Source organism: Hibiscus syriacus, unplaced genomic scaffold, assembly GCF_006381635.1.
Source record: "Hibiscus syriacus cultivar Baekdansim isolate YM2019G1 unplaced genomic scaffold, ASM638163v2 tig00110833_pilon, whole genome shotgun sequence".
Classification (NCBI taxonomy): domain Eukaryota; kingdom Viridiplantae; phylum Streptophyta; class Magnoliopsida; order Malvales; family Malvaceae; genus Hibiscus; species Hibiscus syriacus.
In genome coordinates this window covers 2,162,672-2,185,168 of record NW_024062884.1, presented here as the reverse complement: position 1 = coordinate 2,185,168, position 22,497 = coordinate 2,162,672, and the positions used below count along the sequence as shown (strand labels likewise).

The 22,497-nt window shown below is 35.1% G+C and overlaps 2 protein-coding genes across 2 annotated transcripts; both read right to left on the bottom strand.

The window, feature by feature from the left end:
• Positions 1–858: 858 nt before the first annotated feature.
• On the bottom strand, positions 859–7,767 carry LOC120143039 (CRIB domain-containing protein RIC4-like). The gene is made up of 3 exons (XM_039157462.1): positions 7,623–7,767; positions 7,392–7,535; positions 859–1,067 (listed from the first exon to the last, which is right to left on the bottom strand). Exons 1-3 carry the CDS (start codon positions 7,765–7,767, stop codon positions 859–861), a joined length of 498 nt encoding a protein of 165 aa, XP_039013393.1.
• Positions 7,768–17,260: 9,493 nt separating this feature from the next.
• On the bottom strand, positions 17,261–19,292 carry LOC120143030 (auxin efflux carrier component 5-like). Its single transcript, XM_039157456.1, has 5 exons — positions 18,631–19,292; positions 18,179–18,264; positions 17,680–17,837; positions 17,482–17,558; positions 17,261–17,368 (listed from the first exon to the last, which is right to left on the bottom strand). The coding sequence occupies exons 1-5, from the start codon at positions 19,290–19,292 to the stop codon at positions 17,296–17,298; spliced, it is 1,056 nt and encodes a 351-aa protein (XP_039013387.1). The 3' UTR covers positions 17,261–17,295.
• Between the last annotated feature and the right edge of the window lie 3,205 nt (positions 19,293–22,497).

The following is a 22,497-nucleotide window of genomic DNA, read 5'->3' as shown; positions in this document are numbered from 1 at the left end:
TGTGAATGCAACTCTACCGGATAATTTTCCTTTTGAATGTCGCCATTGATGAAATCAATTTCATTTTTTGCCAAAAGCGCAATACGTATTGATTTGCTCCAAATACTATAATTTTTAATTCCAACAAATTAATGAGAAACAAGAAGAGTATCAGATGGATGTAAAAATAACGGATTATTGAAATTCACCACAGAATCCATTTTTGGTCACAAAGAAGCCTAATCTTTTTAGTAGAAAACCAGCGACTCAGCCCTAAGAACAAAAACCTAGAGTATCAGACGAATTATAGATATTATTAATTATGATCTGATACTCTCTTAAGATATAAAAATATTATATTATTGAAATTAGGAATCTATGTATGACGATGAGGTCTTGCTCAATAGATTTTTGCACTATTAATCAATCATTGTATAAACTACTATTCAAAATTGATAAGTTCGATCTCATCGAGTGGACTCAGTGATAGACGAGAATGTTTTTCTCCCTGTAGATCTTAGATTTAAATAGCTACGTCTGCATGACGTGTGTTATAATCATTTTATAATTCAAATGACTTTGGTTTTCTTTATAGGACTCAAGAATTGAATGCAAAAAAATATTGAACAGAATAATTTAATGATTTTCATGAATGTATATTTTCTAATATCATATATTAAAAACAAAACCATGAATACAGTTTACTACTTTATACACCCACCATAGAATGTTGTAAAAACCACAAAACAAACACGGGGATAGAGAGAATCCCATTACAATTTGAACCATTTTTTTTTACATTTAAATACATCAAATTATCAATATCGGTTTAGTACAGCACCATTTCTCTTAATTATAAGTTCCATTGTTTGGGGGTATCTAGGTTGAAGCTTGAACAAGGGGTGAAGCAGCCGCTGGCTGTAAGTCCATGGGGAAAGTGAACACGTCATTCAAAGAGAGACGATTGTCGCAGCTGCTGGGGCTGCTAGATGCCGATCCATTCAATCCTATGTGTGTCACATGCTTTACATCTGTTGGGAATCCGATTTCCATTTCATTTTCTGACTCTTCTATTTCTTCTTTGTAGGCTGAAAACCAAAAGAGGTATAGACATGAGTACTATCGATCAGGAACTTAAATTGTGGTTGTACGTTGTCGCGTTTTTAGTTGCGTTGTGTTTATCGCGACTATGACAATAACGCATGTTATTATGGTCATTGCTAGCTACCGTGATAGTGCAACAACGATTTTGGATGACACTGTTACCGCTATTCTGAATGTAAACCACTATTTAAATCCTACTATTGATTACCAGAAATTTTGGATGCCGAGTTTCGAGCTTAAAAATAATAGTTCGTGAACTAAATGAGCTAAGCTTCGGTTTATAATCGATAGAGCTTTTGAATTTTACAAATGGTGTTGAAATTGCCTAGTGAGCTTATAAATGGATATATGAAACCGAGCATGAAGAAGGCACAGTATGTTGAAATGTCAAAGCTTGGAGAAAATTGGTTCAAGTTAGGCACCTAATATTGCAATGTCAAAATTAGGTGCAACAATGTCAAAATTAGGTGCAACAATGCTTGAAAATTAAATGGGTAAATTATAAACTTTAGTCACTAAACTTTAGGATATTTATAAGATTAGTCCTTAAGTTTCAACTATAAATACCCTAGCTCATTTAGCTTCAAAATCATCCCAAAGCATTCTAGCTTTCTTCCAATACTAGAGAGATTTTAGAGAGTTTCTTGAGAGTTGTTTTCTCCTTTTTATCTAGAGAGAATTATCATTGTTTTCTCCTTGGTAGATCGAGAGAGGTTGTAATTCCTATTTTCTCATAGTGAAATTCTTCTACCGTTGCCCGTGGTTTTTACCCTAAATATTTTAGGGGTTTTCCACGTAAATTTTGTGTCTCTTTTATCTTCATTTTTATTTTCTCAAATTATCAGTTACGATTTTGCTCTATCCGATAGCCGTCTTCCGCAACAATTGGTATCAGAGCTAGATTGGAGTGTGTAATATCTGCTTATTGTCTTTGTGGTTGCGACCAAAAGGTGGATCCTCCAACATAAGAAAGTAAGAAGGTATTACTCATTCTTTGAAGGTTCCAGAGAACTATTCACGATAGTGAAATAGTGGGAGCTATCCGTAATAGAAGCTATGGCAACGAAATTTGATATTGAAAAGTTCAATGGGAGAAATTTCTCATTGTGGAAATTAAAGATGAATGCCATCCTGAGGAAAGACGGATGTCTAGCGGCTATCAATGAAAGGCCGGTGGATTTCACATATGACATCAAATGGAACGAGATGGACGGGAATGCTATGGCAAACTTTCATCTAGCATTAGCAAATGAAGTATTGTCAAGCATCGAGGAGAAGAAGACAGCTAAGGAGATATGGGATCATCTCACAAAACTGTACGAGGCCACATCGTTGCACAATAAAATTTTTCTTAAGAGGAAATTGTACACTCTCCGTATGCCAGAATCTACTTCAGTGACGGAGCACTTAAATACACTGAACACCTTATTTTCTCAGCTTACATCCTTAAGCTGTAAAATAGGAGAACAAGAACGTGCTGAACTTCTACTTCAAAGTCTACCGGATTCGTATGATCAACTCATCATCAACTTGACAAACAGTAATGTCACCAGTCTAGTCTTTGATGATGTTGCAGCTGCTGTTCTACAAGAAAAAATCGGCGCAAGAACAAGGAAGACAGACAAGTAAATCTGCAACAAGCAGAAGCATTGACAACGATGACAACGATGAGAGGGAGATCAACAGAACGTGGCCAAAGCAGCAGTCACAAACATGGTAGATCGAAGTCGAGAATCAAGAAGAATTTAAAGTGCTACCACTGTGGAAAGAAGGGTCACTTGAAGAAGGATTGTTGGAGTCTAAATAAAAACTCCAATCCACAAGGCAATACCGCAAACACTTCTGATGATGGAGATGCTCTATGCTGTGAAGCGTCAACTACCGTGGAAGGCAAAAAAAGATTTGCAGATATATGGCTCATTGATTCAGGAGCAACATATCACATGACCTCAAGAAGAGAATGGTTCCATCATTATGAACCTGTCTCAGGAGGATCTGTCTATAGTTGCAATGATCATGCCTTAGATATCGTTGGCGTGGGAACCATCAAATTGAAGATGTATGATGGAACAATTAAAGTTGTTCGAGATGTGCGGCACGTGAAAGGCCTGAAGAAAAATTTATTATCCTACGGATTGTTGGATAATAATGCAAGCAAGATTGAAACACAGAAAGGAATCATGAAGGTGTTCCGTGGAGCGCTTATGGTGCTGAAAGGCGAAAAGATAGCTGCAAACTTGTACATGCTGAAGGGAGAGACTTTGCTAGAAGCAGAAGCCTCTGTTGCCTCATGTAGTTCAGATTCTGCAATGCTATGGCATAAGAAACTTGGACACATGTCAGAACAAGGAATGAAAGTCCTTGTGGAGCAAAAGCTACTTCCCAACTTAACAAAGGTATCACTTCCTTTGTGTGAGCATTATATAACAAGTAAGCAACACCGGTTGAAATTCAACACATCAAATTCTAGAGGCAAAAGTGTTCTAGAATTGGTTCACTCTGACGTATGGCAAGCACCGGTCACATCCCTAGGCGGAGCAAAATACTTTGTCTCATTTATTGATGACTACTCTAGGAGATGTTGGGTGTACCCTATTAAGAAGAAGTCAGATGTGTTTGTAACTTTCAAAAACTTCAAAGCGCCGGTGGAACTTGATTCTGGAAATAAGATCAAGTGTTTCAGAACAGATAATGGAGGAGAATACACAAGCGAAGAATTTGATGACTTTTGCAAGAGAGAAGGCATCAAAAGACAGTTCACAGTGGCGAACACTCCTCAACAAAATGGAGTGGCAGAGCAGATGAACAGAACCTTGTTAGAAAGAACACGAGCAATGTTGAGGGATGCAGGCCTAGAAAAATCATTCTGGGCAGAAGCAGTCAATACCGCCTGCTATTTGGTGAATCGAGCTCCATCAACTGCAATAGAGCTGAAGACACCAATGGAGATGTGGACTGGTAAACCAGCTGATTATTCAAACCTCCATGTATTTGGAAGTATTGTGTACGTGATGTACAACCCCCAAGAAATTTCAAAGCTAGATCCAAAATCCAGGAAATGCAAATTCTTGGGGTATGCTGATGGTATAAAGGGGTATCGCTTGTGGGATCCCACTGCCCGCAAAGTGATCATTAGCAGGGATGTTATCTTTGTAGAAGATAAGCTACAAAGAAAAGAAGACGATGATAGCGCTGAAAAGTCAGAGACTACACAGATACATATGGAAAATGAGGTTGAACAATGAGATTCTTCTGAAGCAGAACCAACACATGATGAACAAGAACCAGAGAGTTCTGAAGCTCCAATAACTCGTCAATCAGATCGTGTGAGAAGACGTCCCAATTGGCACTCAGATTATGTTATAGAAGGTAATATTGCATACTGCCTTTTAACAGAGAACGGTGAGCCATCAACATACCAGGAGGCAATAAACAGCTCAGATGCTTCACTGTGGATGATGGCGATGTAAGAAGAAATCGAAGCCCTTCATAAAAATAATATATGGGACCTTGTGCCGCTACCACAAGGAAGCCAATTGGTAACAAATGGGTCTTCAAAATCAAGCGAAATGGTGACGATCAAGTGGAGAGGTATCGTGCAAGATTGGTGGTCAAAGGATATGCTCAGAAAGAAGGTATCGATTTCAATGAAATATTTTCTCCTGTGGTTCGACTAACAACAGTTCGAGTAGTTTTGGCAATGTGTGCTACATTGAACTTACATCTAGAGCAGCTAGATGTTAAAACAGTTTTTCTTCATGGAAATCTTGAAGAAGAAATTTATATGCTCCAGCCTGAAGGTTTTGAAGAAAAAGAAAAGAAGAACTTGGTTTGCAGGTTGAACAAATCTCTGTACGGTCTAAAGCAGGCGCCGAGGTGTTGGTATAAGAGATTTGATTCCTTCATTATGTGCCTTGGATACAACAGACTTAATGCAGACCCTTGTGCTTATTTCAAGAGGTCTGGTGATAACGATTTTGTTATATTGTTGTTGTATGTGGATGACATGTTGGTTGCAGGACCCAACAAAGATCATATTGAAGAATTGAAGGCACAACTTGCTAGGGAATTTGAAATGAAGAACTTGGGATCAGCAAACAAGATTCTAGGGATGCAAAATTCACCGAGACAGAAGTAATAGGAAGATTTGGCTTTCACAAAAGAATTACTTGAAGAAGAACTTGTCACGATTCAGCATGCAAGATTGTAAGCCAATTTCTACCCCTCTTCCTATTAACTTCAAATTATCCTCCAGTATGAGTCCTAGCAGTGAAGAAGAGAGGATGGAGATGTCTCGAGTACCGTATGCATCAGCAGTGGGAAGTTTAATGTTCGCTATGATATGCACAAGACCAGACATTGCACAAGCAGTGGGAGTGGTTAGTCGGTACATGGCGAATCCAGGCAAAGAGCATTGGAATACAGTAAAGAGGATCCTGAGATACATCAAAGGGACCTCAAATGTTGCATTATGTTACGGAGGATCAAACTTACTAATCAATGGGTATGTAGATTCTGACTATGCAGGGGATTTGGATAAAAGCAAATCTACAACAGGATATGTGTTCAAAATTACCCGGTGGAGCTGTAAGCTGGGTTTCAAAATTGCAGTCAGTTGTGGCTACATCCACAACAGAAGCAGAATATGTAGCAGCTACACAAGCCAGTAAAGAAGCAATTTGGTTGAAGATGTTATTGGAGGAGCTTGGGCACAATCAAGAGTATGTCTCTCTGTTTTGTGACAGTCAAAGCGCCTTGCATCTAGCAAGGAATCCAGTATTTCATTCAAGGACAAAGCACATACGAGTTCAGTACTATTTCATTCGTGAAAAGGTGGAAGAAGGGACAGTAGATATGCAGAAGATCCATACCAAAGACAACATAGCAGATTTCATGACGAAGGCGATCAACACTGATAAATTTACTTGGTGTCGATCCTCTTGTGGCCTGTCAGAGACGTAAGCAACATGATGGTACAAGGTAGAAAGAATGGTGTGAAGATATGATTGTTCCAATCAAATCTTCAAGTGGGAGATTGTTGAAATGTCAAAGCTTGGAGAAAATTGGTTCAAGTTAGGCACCTAATATTGCAATGTCAAAATTAGGTGCAACAATGTCAAAATTAGGTGCAACAATGCTTGAAAATTAAATGGGTAAATTACAAACTCTAGTCATTAAACTTTAGGGTATTTATAAGATTAGTCCTTAAGTTTCAACTATAAATACCCTAGCTCATTTAGCTTCAAAATCATCCCAAAGCATTCTAGCTTTCTTCCAATACTAGAGAGATTTTAGAGAGTTTCTTGAGAGTTGTTTTCTCCTTTTTATCTAGAGAGAATTATCATTGTTTTCTCCTTGGTAGATCAAGAGAGGTTGTAATTCCTATTTTCTCATAGTGAAATTCTTCTACCGTTGCCCGTGGTTTTTAACCTAAATATTTTAGGGGTTTTCCACGTAAATTTTGTGTCTCTTTTATCTTCATTTTTATTTTCTCAAATTATCAGTTGCGATTTTGCTCTATCCGATAGCCGTCTTCCGCAACACAGTAAACCTTTAGTGATAATGCCTAATGGTATAGAACTTTCAAGGTAACTAACTAATACTTTCATTCTTCGTATTATAAAATATTTATCGATTGACCTGAATGGTAGGAGAGAGTCTTGATTTCTCTAGAGATCTTGAATTCGAACAGTTACGTTTTTAGGGTGTGTGCACGTTGTCAATACTTAAGGAGGATTCTGAACAAGTATTATATTGTAATCATCACAGACTAGGGAATCAAATAGTACTCCACTATCGGAATAGCTAGGGAATGGTAGGAGAGAGTCTTGATTTCTCTAGAGGTCTCGAATTCGAACAGTTACGCTTTTAGGGTGTATGCACGTTGTCAATATTTAAGGAAGATTCTAAACAAGTATTATATTATAATCATCACATACTAGGGATTCAAATAGTACTCCACTATCAAAATAGCCAGGGACGGACCTATTAAGCATATGGGAGGGGCTGTGGACTGCCAACCTTACAATTTTTTTTACATTTAATTTATATATAAAATTTAAATATTTATGAGATAATTTTGAAATTGCCCCACTTTTAAAAATGGTATACTTTACTCTTAGAATATTGGCTCCATCCCTGGAAATAATGATTGTCATATAACGGTAAAGGTGTTGTCGGAAACCGTTATTTCACAATCACACTACTAAAAATAACACCCGCTATTATCGTAATCACCGTAAACTCAACCACAATTTAAATTCCCATCCCAGAATATTAAAAAATATATATATTAACGATAGACGTACCAAATAATTGAGATAAAATCTTGACACTCTTGGTGAAGAGCCTATTAAACCCAGCTGATATATCAGACTTCGGAAGAGGAAGGAGTTTGAGTGAATACTTCATGTTTTCACTCGACAAAGTGTCTTCGTCTTCCTCTTGTGTTCCTACAAAACCAAGTACACAGCAATCAAATACAAAACCAAAATTAATCCAGAAAACAAAACAGTAATTAAGAAAAGAAAGAAAACAACTTTTGAGAGTTGAATTGGAGGAGGTATCAGCAGCAGGCCTAGATCTTCTAGGCTGGTGGTGGTGCACTGCAACAGCCACGCTTGCATCGGAAACACAACCAACAGAGAAGGGAAGAATAACAAGTCTTTCCATTTTGTCTCTCATTTCAATGGAACAAATGCAAAGAGACCAGCCGGTTGTTGTTGTTGTTGCAGGAAATGCAGCAATGGCAAGTGTAATTGGTTTGGTTATATGGGGGTGGATATGGCTTTGTCATCAAGTCACAATTATTCTTATGCATCAAACAAGGTCAACATGCATTTGAGTTCAGTTTGGTACATTTGGACGTGTGTTAACTGATATTAAAGTAGGTTAAATTTCTGTGTTTAAGATGCAACAAGACTCAAAAACAATCCAAACTTTCTGTCACTTTCCCTGGAAAACTTTTTAAGTGTGCTAAGTCTCCCAAGTGGGCTTCACTTGCCTCTCTTATTCAATAAGCTACCATTTTCTTTTTCTGATTTGTATTTGTTGTCTATTGTTAAATTTTCTGGCTCAAACTTTTTGCTGGTGAAGATTTTTGTTTACGTAATTTGAACTCATCCATTCAAGCAGTACATCACAAGCGATCTTTTTTTGTGTTGAAAACACCAAGCTCTTGGTTTGGTGTTTCCTTGATTTTAAAGATGAATAAAATGATTGAGGATTGAAACTTGGGAGGAAAAGTATAGATTATTGGAATTCCGCACGTAAGAGTTTTAGTTTATGCTTTAGGATAAACTACATGTTTAGTATCTCAATTATCACTTTTGTTTTATTTTAGTCATCTAACAATTATGTTTTTTAAAATCATACATAATGTTACTTTTGATTTCATTTTGGTCATTCGCTGTTAAAAATTAATAGAGCTACTGACATGATTTTTTTTCCAAAAAATCAATGATGACATGACATTATCTTATGCTGACACATCAATATCATCGTCAGTTTTTTAATAGTGGGTGACCAAAATGTAACGTTAGAAATGATTTTAAAATAAAAATAACTAGATGACTAAAACAGAAACAAAATAATAGTCGAGGTACTAGCTAGACGTAGTTTACCCTATATTTTATTCTTGTGTTCAATAAATTAAGGTGGACCAACATCGTATTTTCTATTAGGTCACCATAATACCAAACACCAAACAAATTGACATATTCTAGTGGGGGTAATTAAAGAGGTTCTTCAACAGTTCTGTGAGTGTTCGGGGCATTGGATTAGCATGACTAAAACTCAAATCTATTTCTCCAAAAACTGTGACAATTTGAAGAAAGCAAATGTTGCCCATAGCTTCGGCTTCGAGGAGGTCACAAATCTTGGGAATTTAGGGGTAGCACTCTTGCATGGTAGGGTAACGAAGGCGACGTATAAGTATTTAATTGAGAAAGTGGAGAGAAGATTGTCGGGATAGGCAGCGAAGAGTCTCTCTTTAGCAGGGCGTATTACGCTAGCTAAGTCCTACAGGTTATTTCATACTACGCGATGCAATCAACGTGGCTGCCGAAAGGTGTTTGTGATACTCTGGAGAAATTGATCCGTCGGTTTGTGTGGAACTCAAATGACGAGGCACGGAAATTACATCTAGTCAATTGGGAAACGGTGAAACTTCCGGTTGACAAGGGGGTTTCGGACTAAAAGACATGGAGAAGCAGAATGCAGCTTTCCTCATGAAGATCGGGATGCAACTTATAGGAGATGGCGATAAATTGTGGATTCAAGTCTTAAAAAGTAAGTACAAATGGCATGAGGATATTCCAAGGACCATTGACCGTCTGAAATGTTCTTGTCTCTGGAAGGGCTTAATATGTATTTGGGAGGTGAGGAAGAACATTTTTGGACTATTCGTGATGGTTGCAGCACGAACTTTTGGCGGGATAATTGGCTTGATGATATTGGCCCTCTTGCTGATTAATGTGAGCAAAATGATTCCCACCAACATTGGCTGTAAGCGAAATGACCACAGCAACCGGTGAGTGGGATTGGATTAGAATCAAGGCGTGCGTTCCCACAAATGTGTGTCACCGCATCGCTGCTATACATCCGCCTCGGCTGGGTTTTGGCAAGGACATTCCGGGTTGGAAAGGAGATCCAAATCATAAGATCTCTGTCCGATCAGCATACCAAGCTTTGGACATCAATACCACTCAAGGAAATAGCGAGCGGTGGAAAATGATATGGAAGATTAATGTGCCCCCTCGGATCAACACTTTCCTGTGGATGAGTATACATGAAAGGTTGCTCAATAATCATGAACGGCAGCGTCATGTTGTTAGTTCTGCCAGGTGTTCGATCTGCAATAGAGAGGATGATGATCTTTTGCATGTTTTTTGCCGGTGTCCTTCAACTATCGGCATTTGGCGAAGACTGATCAAAGGGGCCGAGCTGTACCGTTTTCTTTCTATGACGCACGTGGAGTGGACGTTTACTAATTTGGAGGGCCGACGTAACTTCCCGGTTGAGCACGAGAATTGGAATATTTTATTTGCTATTGTGTGTTGGAATATTTGGAGACATAGGTGCAGTGTTCTATTCCAACCAAATTTTGTGGAATATGGGGATTTTACTGCGAACAGTATTCGCTTGAAAAACGAGACTTCGGCTGGTATGAATACTGTAATGCAGCCCCATAGGGTGACTAGAGTGGAGGCGAAATGGAAGCGACCAGCAAGGGGTTGGATAAAGATTAATGCTGACGGTGCGGTAGGTGGTCTGGCGAAAATGGCGGCAGCGGGAGGAGTCTTTCGAGATGAGCAGGGGAAGTGGGTCTTGGGCTTTGCTCGTAGCCTGGGAATATGCTCTACTTTCATGGCGGAACTTTGGGCAATTCATGATTCCCTATCGTTCGCTTGGAGCCACGGATATAGGCGAATTGAGCTTGAATCGGATTGCTCCAAAGCGGTGGAGCTTCTTAAGAGTCATAATCTGTGCAGTGATCATCCAAATACGATCATCACCTTGATCCTCGAGTTGTTGCAGAGTCAAGGGAGTGTGGAAATACATCATATTTGCAGAGAAGCAAACTTCGTTGCTGATCGTCTTGCTGCAGGGGTAAAGGGGAAGGACGTGGGCACGATGATTTACCACTCACCCGTGGATAAAGAGGCTGCTGTTGTAGCTTAGTTTTCTTCTGTTTTGTTCTGTATTACCAAATAATAATAATAATAATAATAATAACCACGTCTACTTATTTCTATCTTTTAATAATTAATTAATTATTGACAGAGAGCTATTTAGCTTTCTCTTTTGGTCTTAGTAAATTACGACTATGCAAAATCGTTACATGTTTTTTAATAAATTAACAAATTAAGCATTGAAAAATTATATTTTGATTTTTTAAATTAAAAAAAATATGTTTGATATGTCACTCAAAACGAATTATTCAATATAATTAAACTTTTTAAATAATATAAAATTTAAAATATAATATGTTGTCGAAAGAAATAAAATGAAAAATTCCAGGCTACCTGATGAGTAGTTTTGTTATCAACTTATCATTTTCAAACATTTTTATAAATATAAGTTCTATTAGAAAATTTTAAATTTAGATTATTAAATGTATTTAAAAATTAAAATCATCGAAAGTTTCTATTTAAATTAATTAAAATAAAAAATACATAAACTAAAACTAAATGGTAGGAATGGTTTTGAAAAAATATAAAATTTAGATATCAAAATTGAACAAAAATAATAATTTAAGTTCTAAATGTATAGTTTATCTGTAGACATCCGTTTTTGTCCGGATCTTATTTAATTATTATTATTAACATTTATTTACATTTTTTACAGGCCTTAACCTGAAGCCAACAACAAAACTCAACCCAATGACAAGACCCAAAACCCAGAATAGACCCAATTCAATTACAAAACCCAAGCCCAATGGAGATCCCTCACCCACCTGGATGACCCGGTTCAGGCTTAGGATCCGACCCACTGGTGAGCCCAAACTCGCTAGGGTTTTCACCCTAATGTTCCAATCGCCCTTGATCTCCACCGTTGGATCTGGAGGAAGATCAACGGTCCGATCACCCAAAAAGATTAGGGTTTTAAGCATAAGTGTCTATTGCCACCGCCAGCATCAAAATCTGTCCGTCCGATGGCACGTGAGATGCATGCGCCCAACCCTCCGGTTCCCCTCTCGTGTGTACTGCCACCGATCAATTTCGCCGCTACCTTCGTCAGCAATCCGTACCGAACAGTAACCGAACCTGTATAAATCAACCCTTCAGTCAGAAAATCAAAGTCAATCTAAATACCCAATAAAATATGAGAACAAATCAAACCAAAATCCTGAGGGGATTTACTTTCATTATATCAACATGCAAAAGGGGATAAAATACGAGGATGCATTCGGAGAAAAGGGAGAGAGGAAGAACCGAGAAAAAAGGGGTTTTCGGTAAAGAAAAGGTAAAAAGAGAGAGAAAGAACCACCATTCGAAACAAGAGAGAGCAAGCAAAAGAGAAGAAAGAGAAAAGCAAATCAACAAAGAAAATAACAAAAAGAGAAACGTACCTCGATTCAAAGGGCTGGAAGTCCAATGGTCGTTGGATCTTTTTTTTTCCGAAAGGTAAACCCTAGATCTAGGATTTTAGGGTGACTTTTAGGTTAAATAGGGGTTGTATACAGGTTGAGGTAGATGAGATGAATCATTTGAGGGTATTTGTTTCTCTCCGACCACCGTGAGCCGTCACGAAACAGCACCGGCGAACAGCGACCCCTCTCTTCCCTGATGAGGGAGTTGAGAGAATTTTGAGAATTCTCTCTCCTCCCTCTGCTATTAAACCGAACAAAATGAGGAGAATGAAAGGGAAATCCTTGGTTTCGAGCTTATATATAACCCACGAAACGATGTAGTTTCGATAGGGACTAGTTTGTATTTTAGCACATGGGCTAATCACGTAGGGAGGGTTCCATATTTGTAACACTTACGTTTTGGTCACTTAATGGAAGTTTCATCTTTACATTCCAGTTTCTTCCTTTATTTTATGTTTTATTTCGATTCCTTCATATTGGTTATTATATTATTTCATATTTAGACTCTTTCCCGTTGATTTTATATAATATTTTATTATAGCCCTTCATATTTAATGATGTATAAAATTGTGTATTTTATACTTTGAATCATATGTTTGGCCCCATATTTATTTCAATCCCCATTTTCAGTGTTTTAACGCGTGGGGTTTATTGTTCATTAGGTCCTCGTTGTTCTGTTTCTGTTAATTTTATTTCCTAAAAATATTTTATGAAATGTTTGTGTTTCATTTTCATTGGCATTGTATATGTAGTTATATTGGTACATATGTATGTTAATATGTATATTTGTTTGAAACGCATGATGTGATTTAAAGATTTATGGGATGATTGTATTTATTGTATAAGTTTTGTTTATTTCAAATAATGTATATATGTAGCATGTATATATATCATGTTAATTTTTAACCTTACATATTCATGTATATATATGTTAGTTATTATAAAGTGCTTATTTTATTAACTAAATTTTTATTCAAATATGTTGCTCGAATATTTTTCAAGAACATTGATGCGTAGAACGGGCGTGGAAAACACTACTTGATCGAAGTAGTGTAATTTGATATGATGTTCTAACGAAATGTGAACTCTAAATAAATCGAATTTATTTATTTTAATGATAATCAATTCGTTTTTATTCAAATGATGCAATGTGTGTTGTTTTAAATATCAACTTATTTTATTTTATGCAAATGTCAATATTCATTTTATATTCGATTTGCGTTTTTATATATGAGGAGGGAATGTCCTTTTACAAATAGGAAATAGGCGAGATAGCCTTCCCGTCGGAGGATGAGCAAATCTCGATATTTCTTTACGAATTAAATGATTTTTCTTAATAATTAATTCGAAGCAAATTAATTAAACTTTAATAAATGGATCATATTCTAACTTTATTTTTTATTTATACTTTCCTCCATTTACGACAAAGTGTAAGCGATTAAGTACCAATTTTGGGCGCTGTGAGGGTGTTTATCCTTCCCCACGTGTAACCGACTCCCGGACTCGTTACGTCGAGTTTTTTGGTAAACGCATACCAACTTTTTTCTTAAAAACGATTTTTCCTTAAAATTGTTTTAAATGAAGTTTTTAGGTATTCGGTCTACCTAATCTAAAGGTCGATGGTGACTCTTATTCAATTTAATTTAAAATTAATTTTAAATCAGCAATTTTTCAAATAAAAAGTCATAATTGTTTTTTTAAGCTAAATTGTTTTTTTTAAATGGTTATGACAACTTAGCGACTCTGCTGGGGACTTTAGAGAGTCAGGCTGTTGGTCGTTTATTTATTGTCGTTATGGTGGAAATTATAAGTTTGAGTCTCTAGTTAAGCTATGATCTATTTATTGAAATTTTTCTATATTCTTTATTTTTATATACTAACATTTTAATTGTTTTTGTTTTTTCAGCTCTATCAAAGTTCTTATTGAGAATTTGTTTTTGGTTATTTTCTGTTTTTTTTAGTCAAAGGTTTGTATGTTTCTCCTCACACACATCACGAACATTTGCATAACATAAACTCTAGACCCGAGCTTCGTTCCAAGTAAGCGGGGTGAACGCTTTACTCTCGTAAGAATTTATTCTTCATATGAGTTTTAGCAAGTAACCTCTGGGATACATGTGCCTTATATCTTCGTAGGGATTTATTCCTCGTATGGGTATAAGGAAGTGAATCCCCTCGAATTAAACTCGGTCCATTTACGCCTGTAATGGGTTAGGATTCAGGACTTGGCAGCCTAAGGGGGCATCGACATCAAGGACAATTCGAGTACCTTTTCCTCATAGAGCAGAAACAATGCATATAGTTAACCATAGAACGGTCACCCTAGGTATAGTCATATCGAACCTCTGTCCGTCAGTAGGTACCCAAAATAAGTGTACACAAAGGAGGAGTGTTTCTAAACCTTGACCTTTTGCTTTAAATTTTGTTGAATAAAAGCATGCGAACTAGATACCATGCGGTTAGGATCATTTTCTTGAAATAAAATATTTGGGTAGAAAGCATGTCCGGGTAGGATTGTTATCTAATGAAAACATGATTGGGTAGATATCATGATTGGGTAGGTGTTGTATTTATCTTTAAATAACATCTTTTAGTTTTATCGATTATCTTGTCCGCACTAACTTATTTCTTTTCTTTTCTTTGTGTCATTTTTCATCCTTTTTGCATTGCATTTCGTCAACATAACATAATGCAAAAATTTTGATCCGCAAGGGGATATTTAAGAGAAAATTTTCATAGGGAGAGGTAAAAGTTTTCAATCAATGAGTCACGTATACAGACATGCACTGAGGGATAAAAAAGTTCAGAGACTACAAGAAAGAAACTTGCTCAAGGATCATGCAACATTTGAGATTGGAAAGATGATTTATTGATCTGATGAGTAATCCAACAGTAGAGTCTTATTTACGATCATTTCATCACTTCTCCTGCACTCTTGGACCTTACTTAAGCCCAATACCTATATAACTTGGTCTAATTATCTTGGGAGGTTTAATTGGCTTGACTTAAAGGTCTCGGGTTGACCCAAACTACTAACCCGGATTTCGAGGTATTACAGATATTACCACTATAATTCTCCTTGCTTTAAAACTCAAACCATACCCTTGGTATCGATACTGCCCTTACAGTATCGATACCCTCTTTGTAGTATCGATACCCTACCGAAGGTATCGATGCCCTTACAGTTATTTCATCCATTTCAACCTAACTTTAAACACCTTCTTTAGTACTTATTCTAGTGTTTTACACCTATTCGATCCTATTTATGGTTATATTATGGGTCTAGGGCCTCCCGGACAACGTTTTTGGCTAATTTGTACATTTTAGGTAGGGGTTTCAAAACCTCTGAGGGGGTTTCAAAATCTCTCTGGCAAAATGTCATTTTGGACAAGAGGTTTCGAAACCAACACAGGGGTTTTAAAACCTATACTAGAAAGCTCACTTTTTAAATTGAGAAAACTCTCCAAAACACTCTAAAAACCTTTCCAAAGTCCCTAAACTTCTATCTTGAGGTTTCCCATTTATTATTACGTCTTATGTGATATTAAGGGGCATTAATAAGGCTCTTGAACATGTTATAATACCATTACAAAAAATCTACCATGAAACTATACTCAACAAGCTTTAACCATAATTCTTAAGCTAAAATCTAAACTTTCTAGATAAAACTCATTTCTAATGATCTACAACTGATATGAGAAAGCTGTAAGTGTGTTATCTGGCCTTCTTGGTTGCTAAACTCCTTTTGAATCAAGTAGAAATCACCTTTCCTTTTATCTTTATCTTTGGAACTCTCTTTCACCCCTTTAAATAATCAAAGGTAATTATAGGAATTATTAGCTTATTTAAGGCTTGAAACTAAGTTTAAAACACTCTATACTACTTAATATTACTCAAAGAAGCTTAAATCTCTTGGTTTCTTTCAAACTCCCAAAAACCTATTTTTGAAAACCAACACCAAAACTAAAGATTAAGGGCTTGAAATGAAGCTTAAGGGATGAGGAATATGATTCTTACCTTGGTTTCTTCTATTTTGGCTTGGGATTTGAAAAGCTTCTAACTTTTTCTTTGCTCTTGGGGAGGACGAAGAAGAGAGAAAAGAAGAGGAAGAATGAAGATATTTTAGGTGGGTTGATTTCACGTGGAAGACTCTGGATATAAAGGGGTTTTTATTCTTTAAAACAAGCTATTGTTAAATAGCTATTTTGGCCCCTTACCTTTTGAACCCAACATAAAACCGCCACCTAGCTTTAACTCTTAGGCCAACCTAAGCTTAATACCCTTTGTATTTGGTCCAAACATGTCTAGAAGGTCTAATGGGCTCAATTTATAGGTCTCGGGTTGATTCGAACTACTATCTCAGGATTCGGGGTTTTACATCTTCACTCTCCGTTTATCAAAAAAAAAGTGATATAGCAAAGATTAAAATACAAAATTAATTTCATTGATTAAACATCATGAAGCTATAAAGCTCTTTAATTTATATATTCCTTTTTGCCTTAGTTCTTTTCAAAAGCAATGTTAAATGAACCTTATAGTAAATGATTAAAAATTTTGATTAGTTATATATTGTCATTATTTTGTTTCATGATGGTACTATCATTTATTAATTTAATTTCTATAAAGGCTCATATACAAAATAAACTCTTTAATTTTATTTAACAGGGGTGATTGAACGTTCATTGTTAAATAATTGAGAGTATTTAGAACATATATTACTTCATAGTCTCCTTAACTTAATCAAAATAAATAAATAACCCCCAATTGAATAATGGATTAAACAAATCATTATTTAAAAAGTAACAATCAAATAAAGTTTTAATATTACCTTAAACATTGAAAACATCCCTTCATAATTTTTTTTAAAAAAGAACTCATAAGATACATGATTTTTTAAATAAAGAGTTACTCGGTCTTTTTATATAAGAAGTCATTAAATTCATATATCAAATTATCGACTCACTTGACTTTTTTTAATACAATTGAAGGAATTTATTTTACATATAAGCCTTGTATAAACTAACTATGCTTTGGAGCTACAATTGATTAAATTTAAAATAAAGAGAGAGGGGAAATGGAGAAGCTAAAGCCCATTAATCCATCCCCAATCATTTGGGAGATTAATTTATAAACTCTAAAATTGCATAATATGCTACCAACACCGGTAAGGAAACGATGGTTCCAAAGATAACTCTGCAAAACAAAAACAAAAATCAAAATAATGTCCGATTAAAATATATATATATAAAAAAGAGAGAATTATTTAAAATATTTAATCGGATTTGAAAAAGTAAATGAATTGTTACGCTGTACTGAGAACTTCAGCATGCATTCCATATTCCTTGGCAAAGATGAAAGAGGTAATTGATTGTGGCAATGCTGCCTGCAAATTCCAAAATTAAACATGAACTTTAAATTCATTTAAAATTATAAAATAATAGAGACCAACTGAATTTGTTCTTCTCAAGTGTCGTCGTCAATTCATAAGAACAATGAGATATTACCTGAATGATTGCGACGCGTAGGACATCACCATGCAAACCGACGACAATGGCGCCGATAGCCATTGCTGCTGGTCCCGCAATGAACCTCAATACCATCCCAAATATTGTTAAACTTGTCCCACATGCTATTATTTTCTCTTGCAGTGCCATAAATGTTCCTGCATCCCAAGTTTATACATATTTAAACATCCACGCACACGTTAATAAATATGATATAGATTTATACATTTTTCACTTTCAAAATCTTAAATTATCAAAAACACGTCCATTAGTTTAATATAATTTTGGTTTAATATAAAAAATAAGTGTCTAAACTCTACTCCAAATTGACTTTTGCTGACTAAAGAATTTTTCATTAAAAATAGATACATAATGTTTTCTCCGTTACACTTTTAGATGTCTACCGTTAAAAAAACCGTTAAATCACATGTTCACGTTTTAATCATTTATAATTTAGTATATAGTAATGATAATAAAATATGAATGCATTTAGTCTCACCCATACTAAACATGGCAGTGCCAGTTCCAGCCTTTGACATAATCAATATTGATCCATCTATAATGCTTGGCATCTCAAAATGCCACCTACAAAATAAGGAAAAGTTATCATGCTTTAAAAAATTAATGTGTTATGGTTAAAATTAATATATATATGGTGAAGATCTAATTATATCGTGTAAAATTTAAAAGTTTTACAATTTTTTGGGATCGTTAGATAAAAGAAAATCAAATGATGAGATTAATAGTAAGAAATGAGAAGATATTCACTAGAAGAAAAAAACAAAGAGTTAATCTCAGCCTTTGATTTCCCCTCATCTAACGATTCTAAAAAGATGTAAAATTAAAAGTTTTATACTGGATGTAAGTGGATCATAATCATATATATATATATATATATATATATATATAATCTCAAACATTATGAAAATATAGATAAACAAATAAATATACCTGTTTGAAACAAAAGCCCAGGCAAGGCCAATAACACAAGCATATGAGTTAGGATTCATTGCTAGTTTCATCCCCACAACTTTCATCAGATACGCGAAAGAAGGCCTGCTGCTCAACTCACCATCGCCATTTGTGTTCCCTTCTACATCCTTCTCCTGTCCTTCACCATCTGTTGCTGCAATGGACACTCCCGACCTCCGAAACTCCAGCACGAACAATAAAAACGTCAGCCAGATGATACCTTGAATAACCGATGATTGGACAACAAGATCCACCCCTGTTTGCCCATACATGGCTTTCATCAAGGGCACCCCTACGACCAAAGCGTTAGTTAAAGTCGACAAAGAGAAGCTGGTGATGGACCAGCAATAGCTCCCTTTGCTACTAAACTTGGCCCAAAAGGCTAGAACCACCACGATGACAAGCTTGGATACGGTGTCAGCTCCTATAAACCGATAATTCATTTCGAAAGGATCGATATGGCTAGTGAATTCTATGGTGAAAAGTGGAAGAGTGAAGTAGCAGACGAGGCGGTTTATAGCATCGCACTGCTCCGGGGTAAATATCCCCCACCACTTCACTGAACCATACCCTAACACCAGTGCAACATAAAGAGGCACCATAGCTACAACCACCTTGTAAACATCTTCCCACCCTATCATCTTTACTTCTTTCCAAATTATCCTAAACTCTTAAAAGATATGATCTTCCCTCTTTTGTAGTTTTAAGGGTTTTCAAGCACAATGAAACATGTTTAGCAGAGGATGGCATGGGGTGCCTATTTATATTTATTTCGTGCATGCAAAGACAAAGCATAATTTTACCTTTAGCAAATAATAATACTTCTTTGGTGGTGTGTATATGATTCTATACCATGGGTTCTTGAAGTTGTACGTGGCATGAGGATTTGATATATTTCTCGTATATGACTGAGTGCAGGGATGGACAAGGGGTGTTGAGTGCGGTCCTACCCTAGAATTTTTAAGTTCTCTTATATTTTATATTTTATTTTTTTATTTTCTATTAATCATCTAATTTTGCACTTGACAAGGGGTGTTGAGGTGCAGTCACATCCTAGAATTTTTAAATTCTCTTATATTTTATATTTTATTTTTGTATCTTTTATTGATCATCTAATTTTGTACTCCTTAAGTTTTTTAATATAACTTCGTTTGCATCTCGTGACAAATTTATGTGTTGGATCCAGACCTAGTGCATCGAAGTGTAACGTTGCTTTCAAGAAATGAGGGAATTTTTGAGCTATAATCAGCAAATTTCTTTTGGTAGAATAAGGAATGAGGTCCAGCGATTATTCCATTTACTACTGACAATAGAGTTTCTAACCTTGTGTATTGTTTATTTATTCTCATCACCAAAATATTATATGCCAAAGTGGGTCATCCAGTGGCAGGCCAAATTTCTTCTCACTTTGTATAATGCAGACATTTTAAACTAATAAAAATAAGGGTTTAAACATAGTTGAAACATTAAATTAATTGAAGTGCAGCGATTTCAGTGGTAAATGAATTGTTATTATTTCTTGAGGTCGAGGGTTTGAGCACCAGGAATGTTAGGAGTATGACCGTTTAATGTCAAATGGTTGAGAGTTATCTTTAAACAAATACTATATTGTACTTGTCCCAAATTAATAAAAAAAATAATCAAAGATAAAATGAATAAAGGCATCATCAGTTTAGCATTTTTAAAGTAGTTCGGAATGAGAAGTAAATTTTGAGTTGATCTTTACCACCAAAGCCAAAACCTTGTGCTAGCTAATCAAAGCACCAAATTGCTCTACAACAGCAAAACACTTTTGTTTTCAAGAAAAGAGTGATGTATAAGCAGTGGCGGATCATAAATATTTTTCAGGTACATAAACATATATTAATAATATAAACTTTTGCATAGGATAAATACAAAAAAAAACCTTCAAGATAATACAATCAACAAAACTAGTAATTAATTGAAAAAAAAATCAATTTCAAGGTGTATAACAAACTACATCCGCCACTTATATCTTAACAACAATCCTAATACACAGTGGATGTGGGATTCATAAAAAATCATAGCACATTGCATGAGAAGTCTGATATCTGGTTAAAGCATCATGACAAATAAGAATAAATTCTTATTTGTGTTGATTATAAGATATATGCTGCCCTAAATGGGATCCTTTGTTAACCAGAGATATCCGTCTCCTTGCCATTCTGTGAACTAAAAGAACCCCATTTATTATATTCCTCTTCATGGTTATCGATGGGACTAATGTGAAAAAGAAAATGATTTCAGCTGATGGACTTATTTCTTAAGAGATTTCATTTGAATATAAACCATTCATATTTATTGAAGTGGAATAATACTTACTGACTAGGTGACGATTTTTTTAATAGTTAGAGTGATTACAAGATAATATATGTTCATAATCTTTTTTAACTATTGACAATGCATAAACTCTACAAACGTAGCTGCTCGAACTCGGAATGAAGAATAATACTAGTTACTTATATGTTAATTTCTCTTTTGTTTTTGGACATTCAACTTTATTTGAATTTTGGGTAACTTATTTCACAAATTTTTGGACAATGCATAAATTCTTATTTGTGTTGATTATAAGATATATGCTGCCCTAAATGGGATCCTTTGTTAACCAGAGATATCCGTCTCCTTGCCATTCTGTGAACTAAAAGAACCCCATTTATTATATTCCTCTTCATGGTTATCGATGGGACTAATGTGAAAAAGAAAATGATTTCAGCTGATGGACTTATTTCTTAAGAGATTTCATTTGAATATAAACCATTCATATTTATTGAAGTGGAATAATACTTACTGACTAGGTGACGATTTTTTTAATAGTTGGAGTGATTACAAGATAATATATGTTCATAATCTTTTTTAACTATTGATAATGCATAAACTCTACAAACGTAGCTGCTCGAACTCGAAATGAAGAATAATACTAGTTACTTATATGTTAATTTCTCTTTCGTTTTTGGACATTCAACTTTATTTGAATTTTGGGTAACTTATTTTCCAAATTGAGTTCACCCACTTTAGCTTCCACTAATTATTCATTTAATCAAAAATATATTTTATAAAAGATGTAATTATTAATATAAAAACACTCTTTAAATAAATTAAATGCAGGAATAATAGAATTTTGTGATGTAGATTGAGTTTGAGTTAATGAATGAAAAAAATTTCAAATCCTAATACTTTTAATTATAAATAAAAAAAATTATTTATTAAAAATTCCAAACAGAAAATATTAAAGAAAAGTTATAACGTATTAATTAAAATATTTTAGAAATTTATTTACTTTTTGATGATAGATATTTATTTGTAAAAAAAGAAAACATTTATATAAAATTACATGTTTAGTAAAACTTAGAATACAATTCTATTGTTAATGTACTGAATTATAATTTTTTTGGAGACAGAAATGAACTGACAACCTGAAATGCTTGAGCCTCTGTTATTCCGTTTAGTCATTTTCATTAATAAACCAAATTTTTTTTCATGTCCTAAGTTTGAACCGCGCTGGCTGGGTTGAGCCCCTCCGGAAGTTGCCTTGTAGGGTCGGGTTCTTCAGTCTGACCTTGGGAGGTCCTACGTTATAAAAAAAACCAAATTGATTTGTTTATATATTTTATTTTGTTGAATTCAATTATGCTTCAGCATTATAGCATCCTCTAAAGCTTATATATACAACGGTAGATATATAGATATTTTTTTGGTGGACACACGTATGTTAATAACATAAAATATTTAAATGAAGTGTGTACAAATAAAATTTAAGGGTGGTCTCTGTCAATAAAATAAGTAATTAATCGAAAAAAAAACTCAAATTTTAGAGCGGTCACGAAA

Excerpts from the sequence above, each read along its gene's own strand:
- LOC120143030 (XM_039157456.1), bottom strand. The coding sequence starts at position 19,292 with ATGATAGGGTGGGAAGATGTTTACAAGGTGGTTGTAGCTATGGTGCCT. Across the intron at positions 18,265-18,630 it reads TGGGCTTTTGTTTCAAACAG|GTGGCATTTTGAGATGCCAA; the intron begins GTATATTTATTT and ends CTTATTTTGTAG. Across the intron at positions 17,559-17,679 it reads TACGCGTCGCAATCATTCAG|GCAGCATTGCCACAATCAAT; the intron begins GTAATATCTCAT and ends TGGAATTTGCAG.
- LOC120143039 (XM_039157462.1), bottom strand. The coding sequence starts at position 7,767 with ATGAGAGACAAAATGGAAAGACTTGTTATTCTTCCCTTCTCTGTTGGT. Across the intron at positions 7,536-7,622 it reads CTCCAATTCAACTCTCAAAA|GAACACAAGAGGAAGACGAA; the intron begins GTTGTTTTCTTT and ends TTGGTTTTGTAG. Across the intron at positions 1,068-7,391 it reads GATTTTATCTCAATTATTTG|CCTACAAAGAAGAAATAGAA; the intron begins GTACGTCTATCG and ends TTTGGTTTTCAG.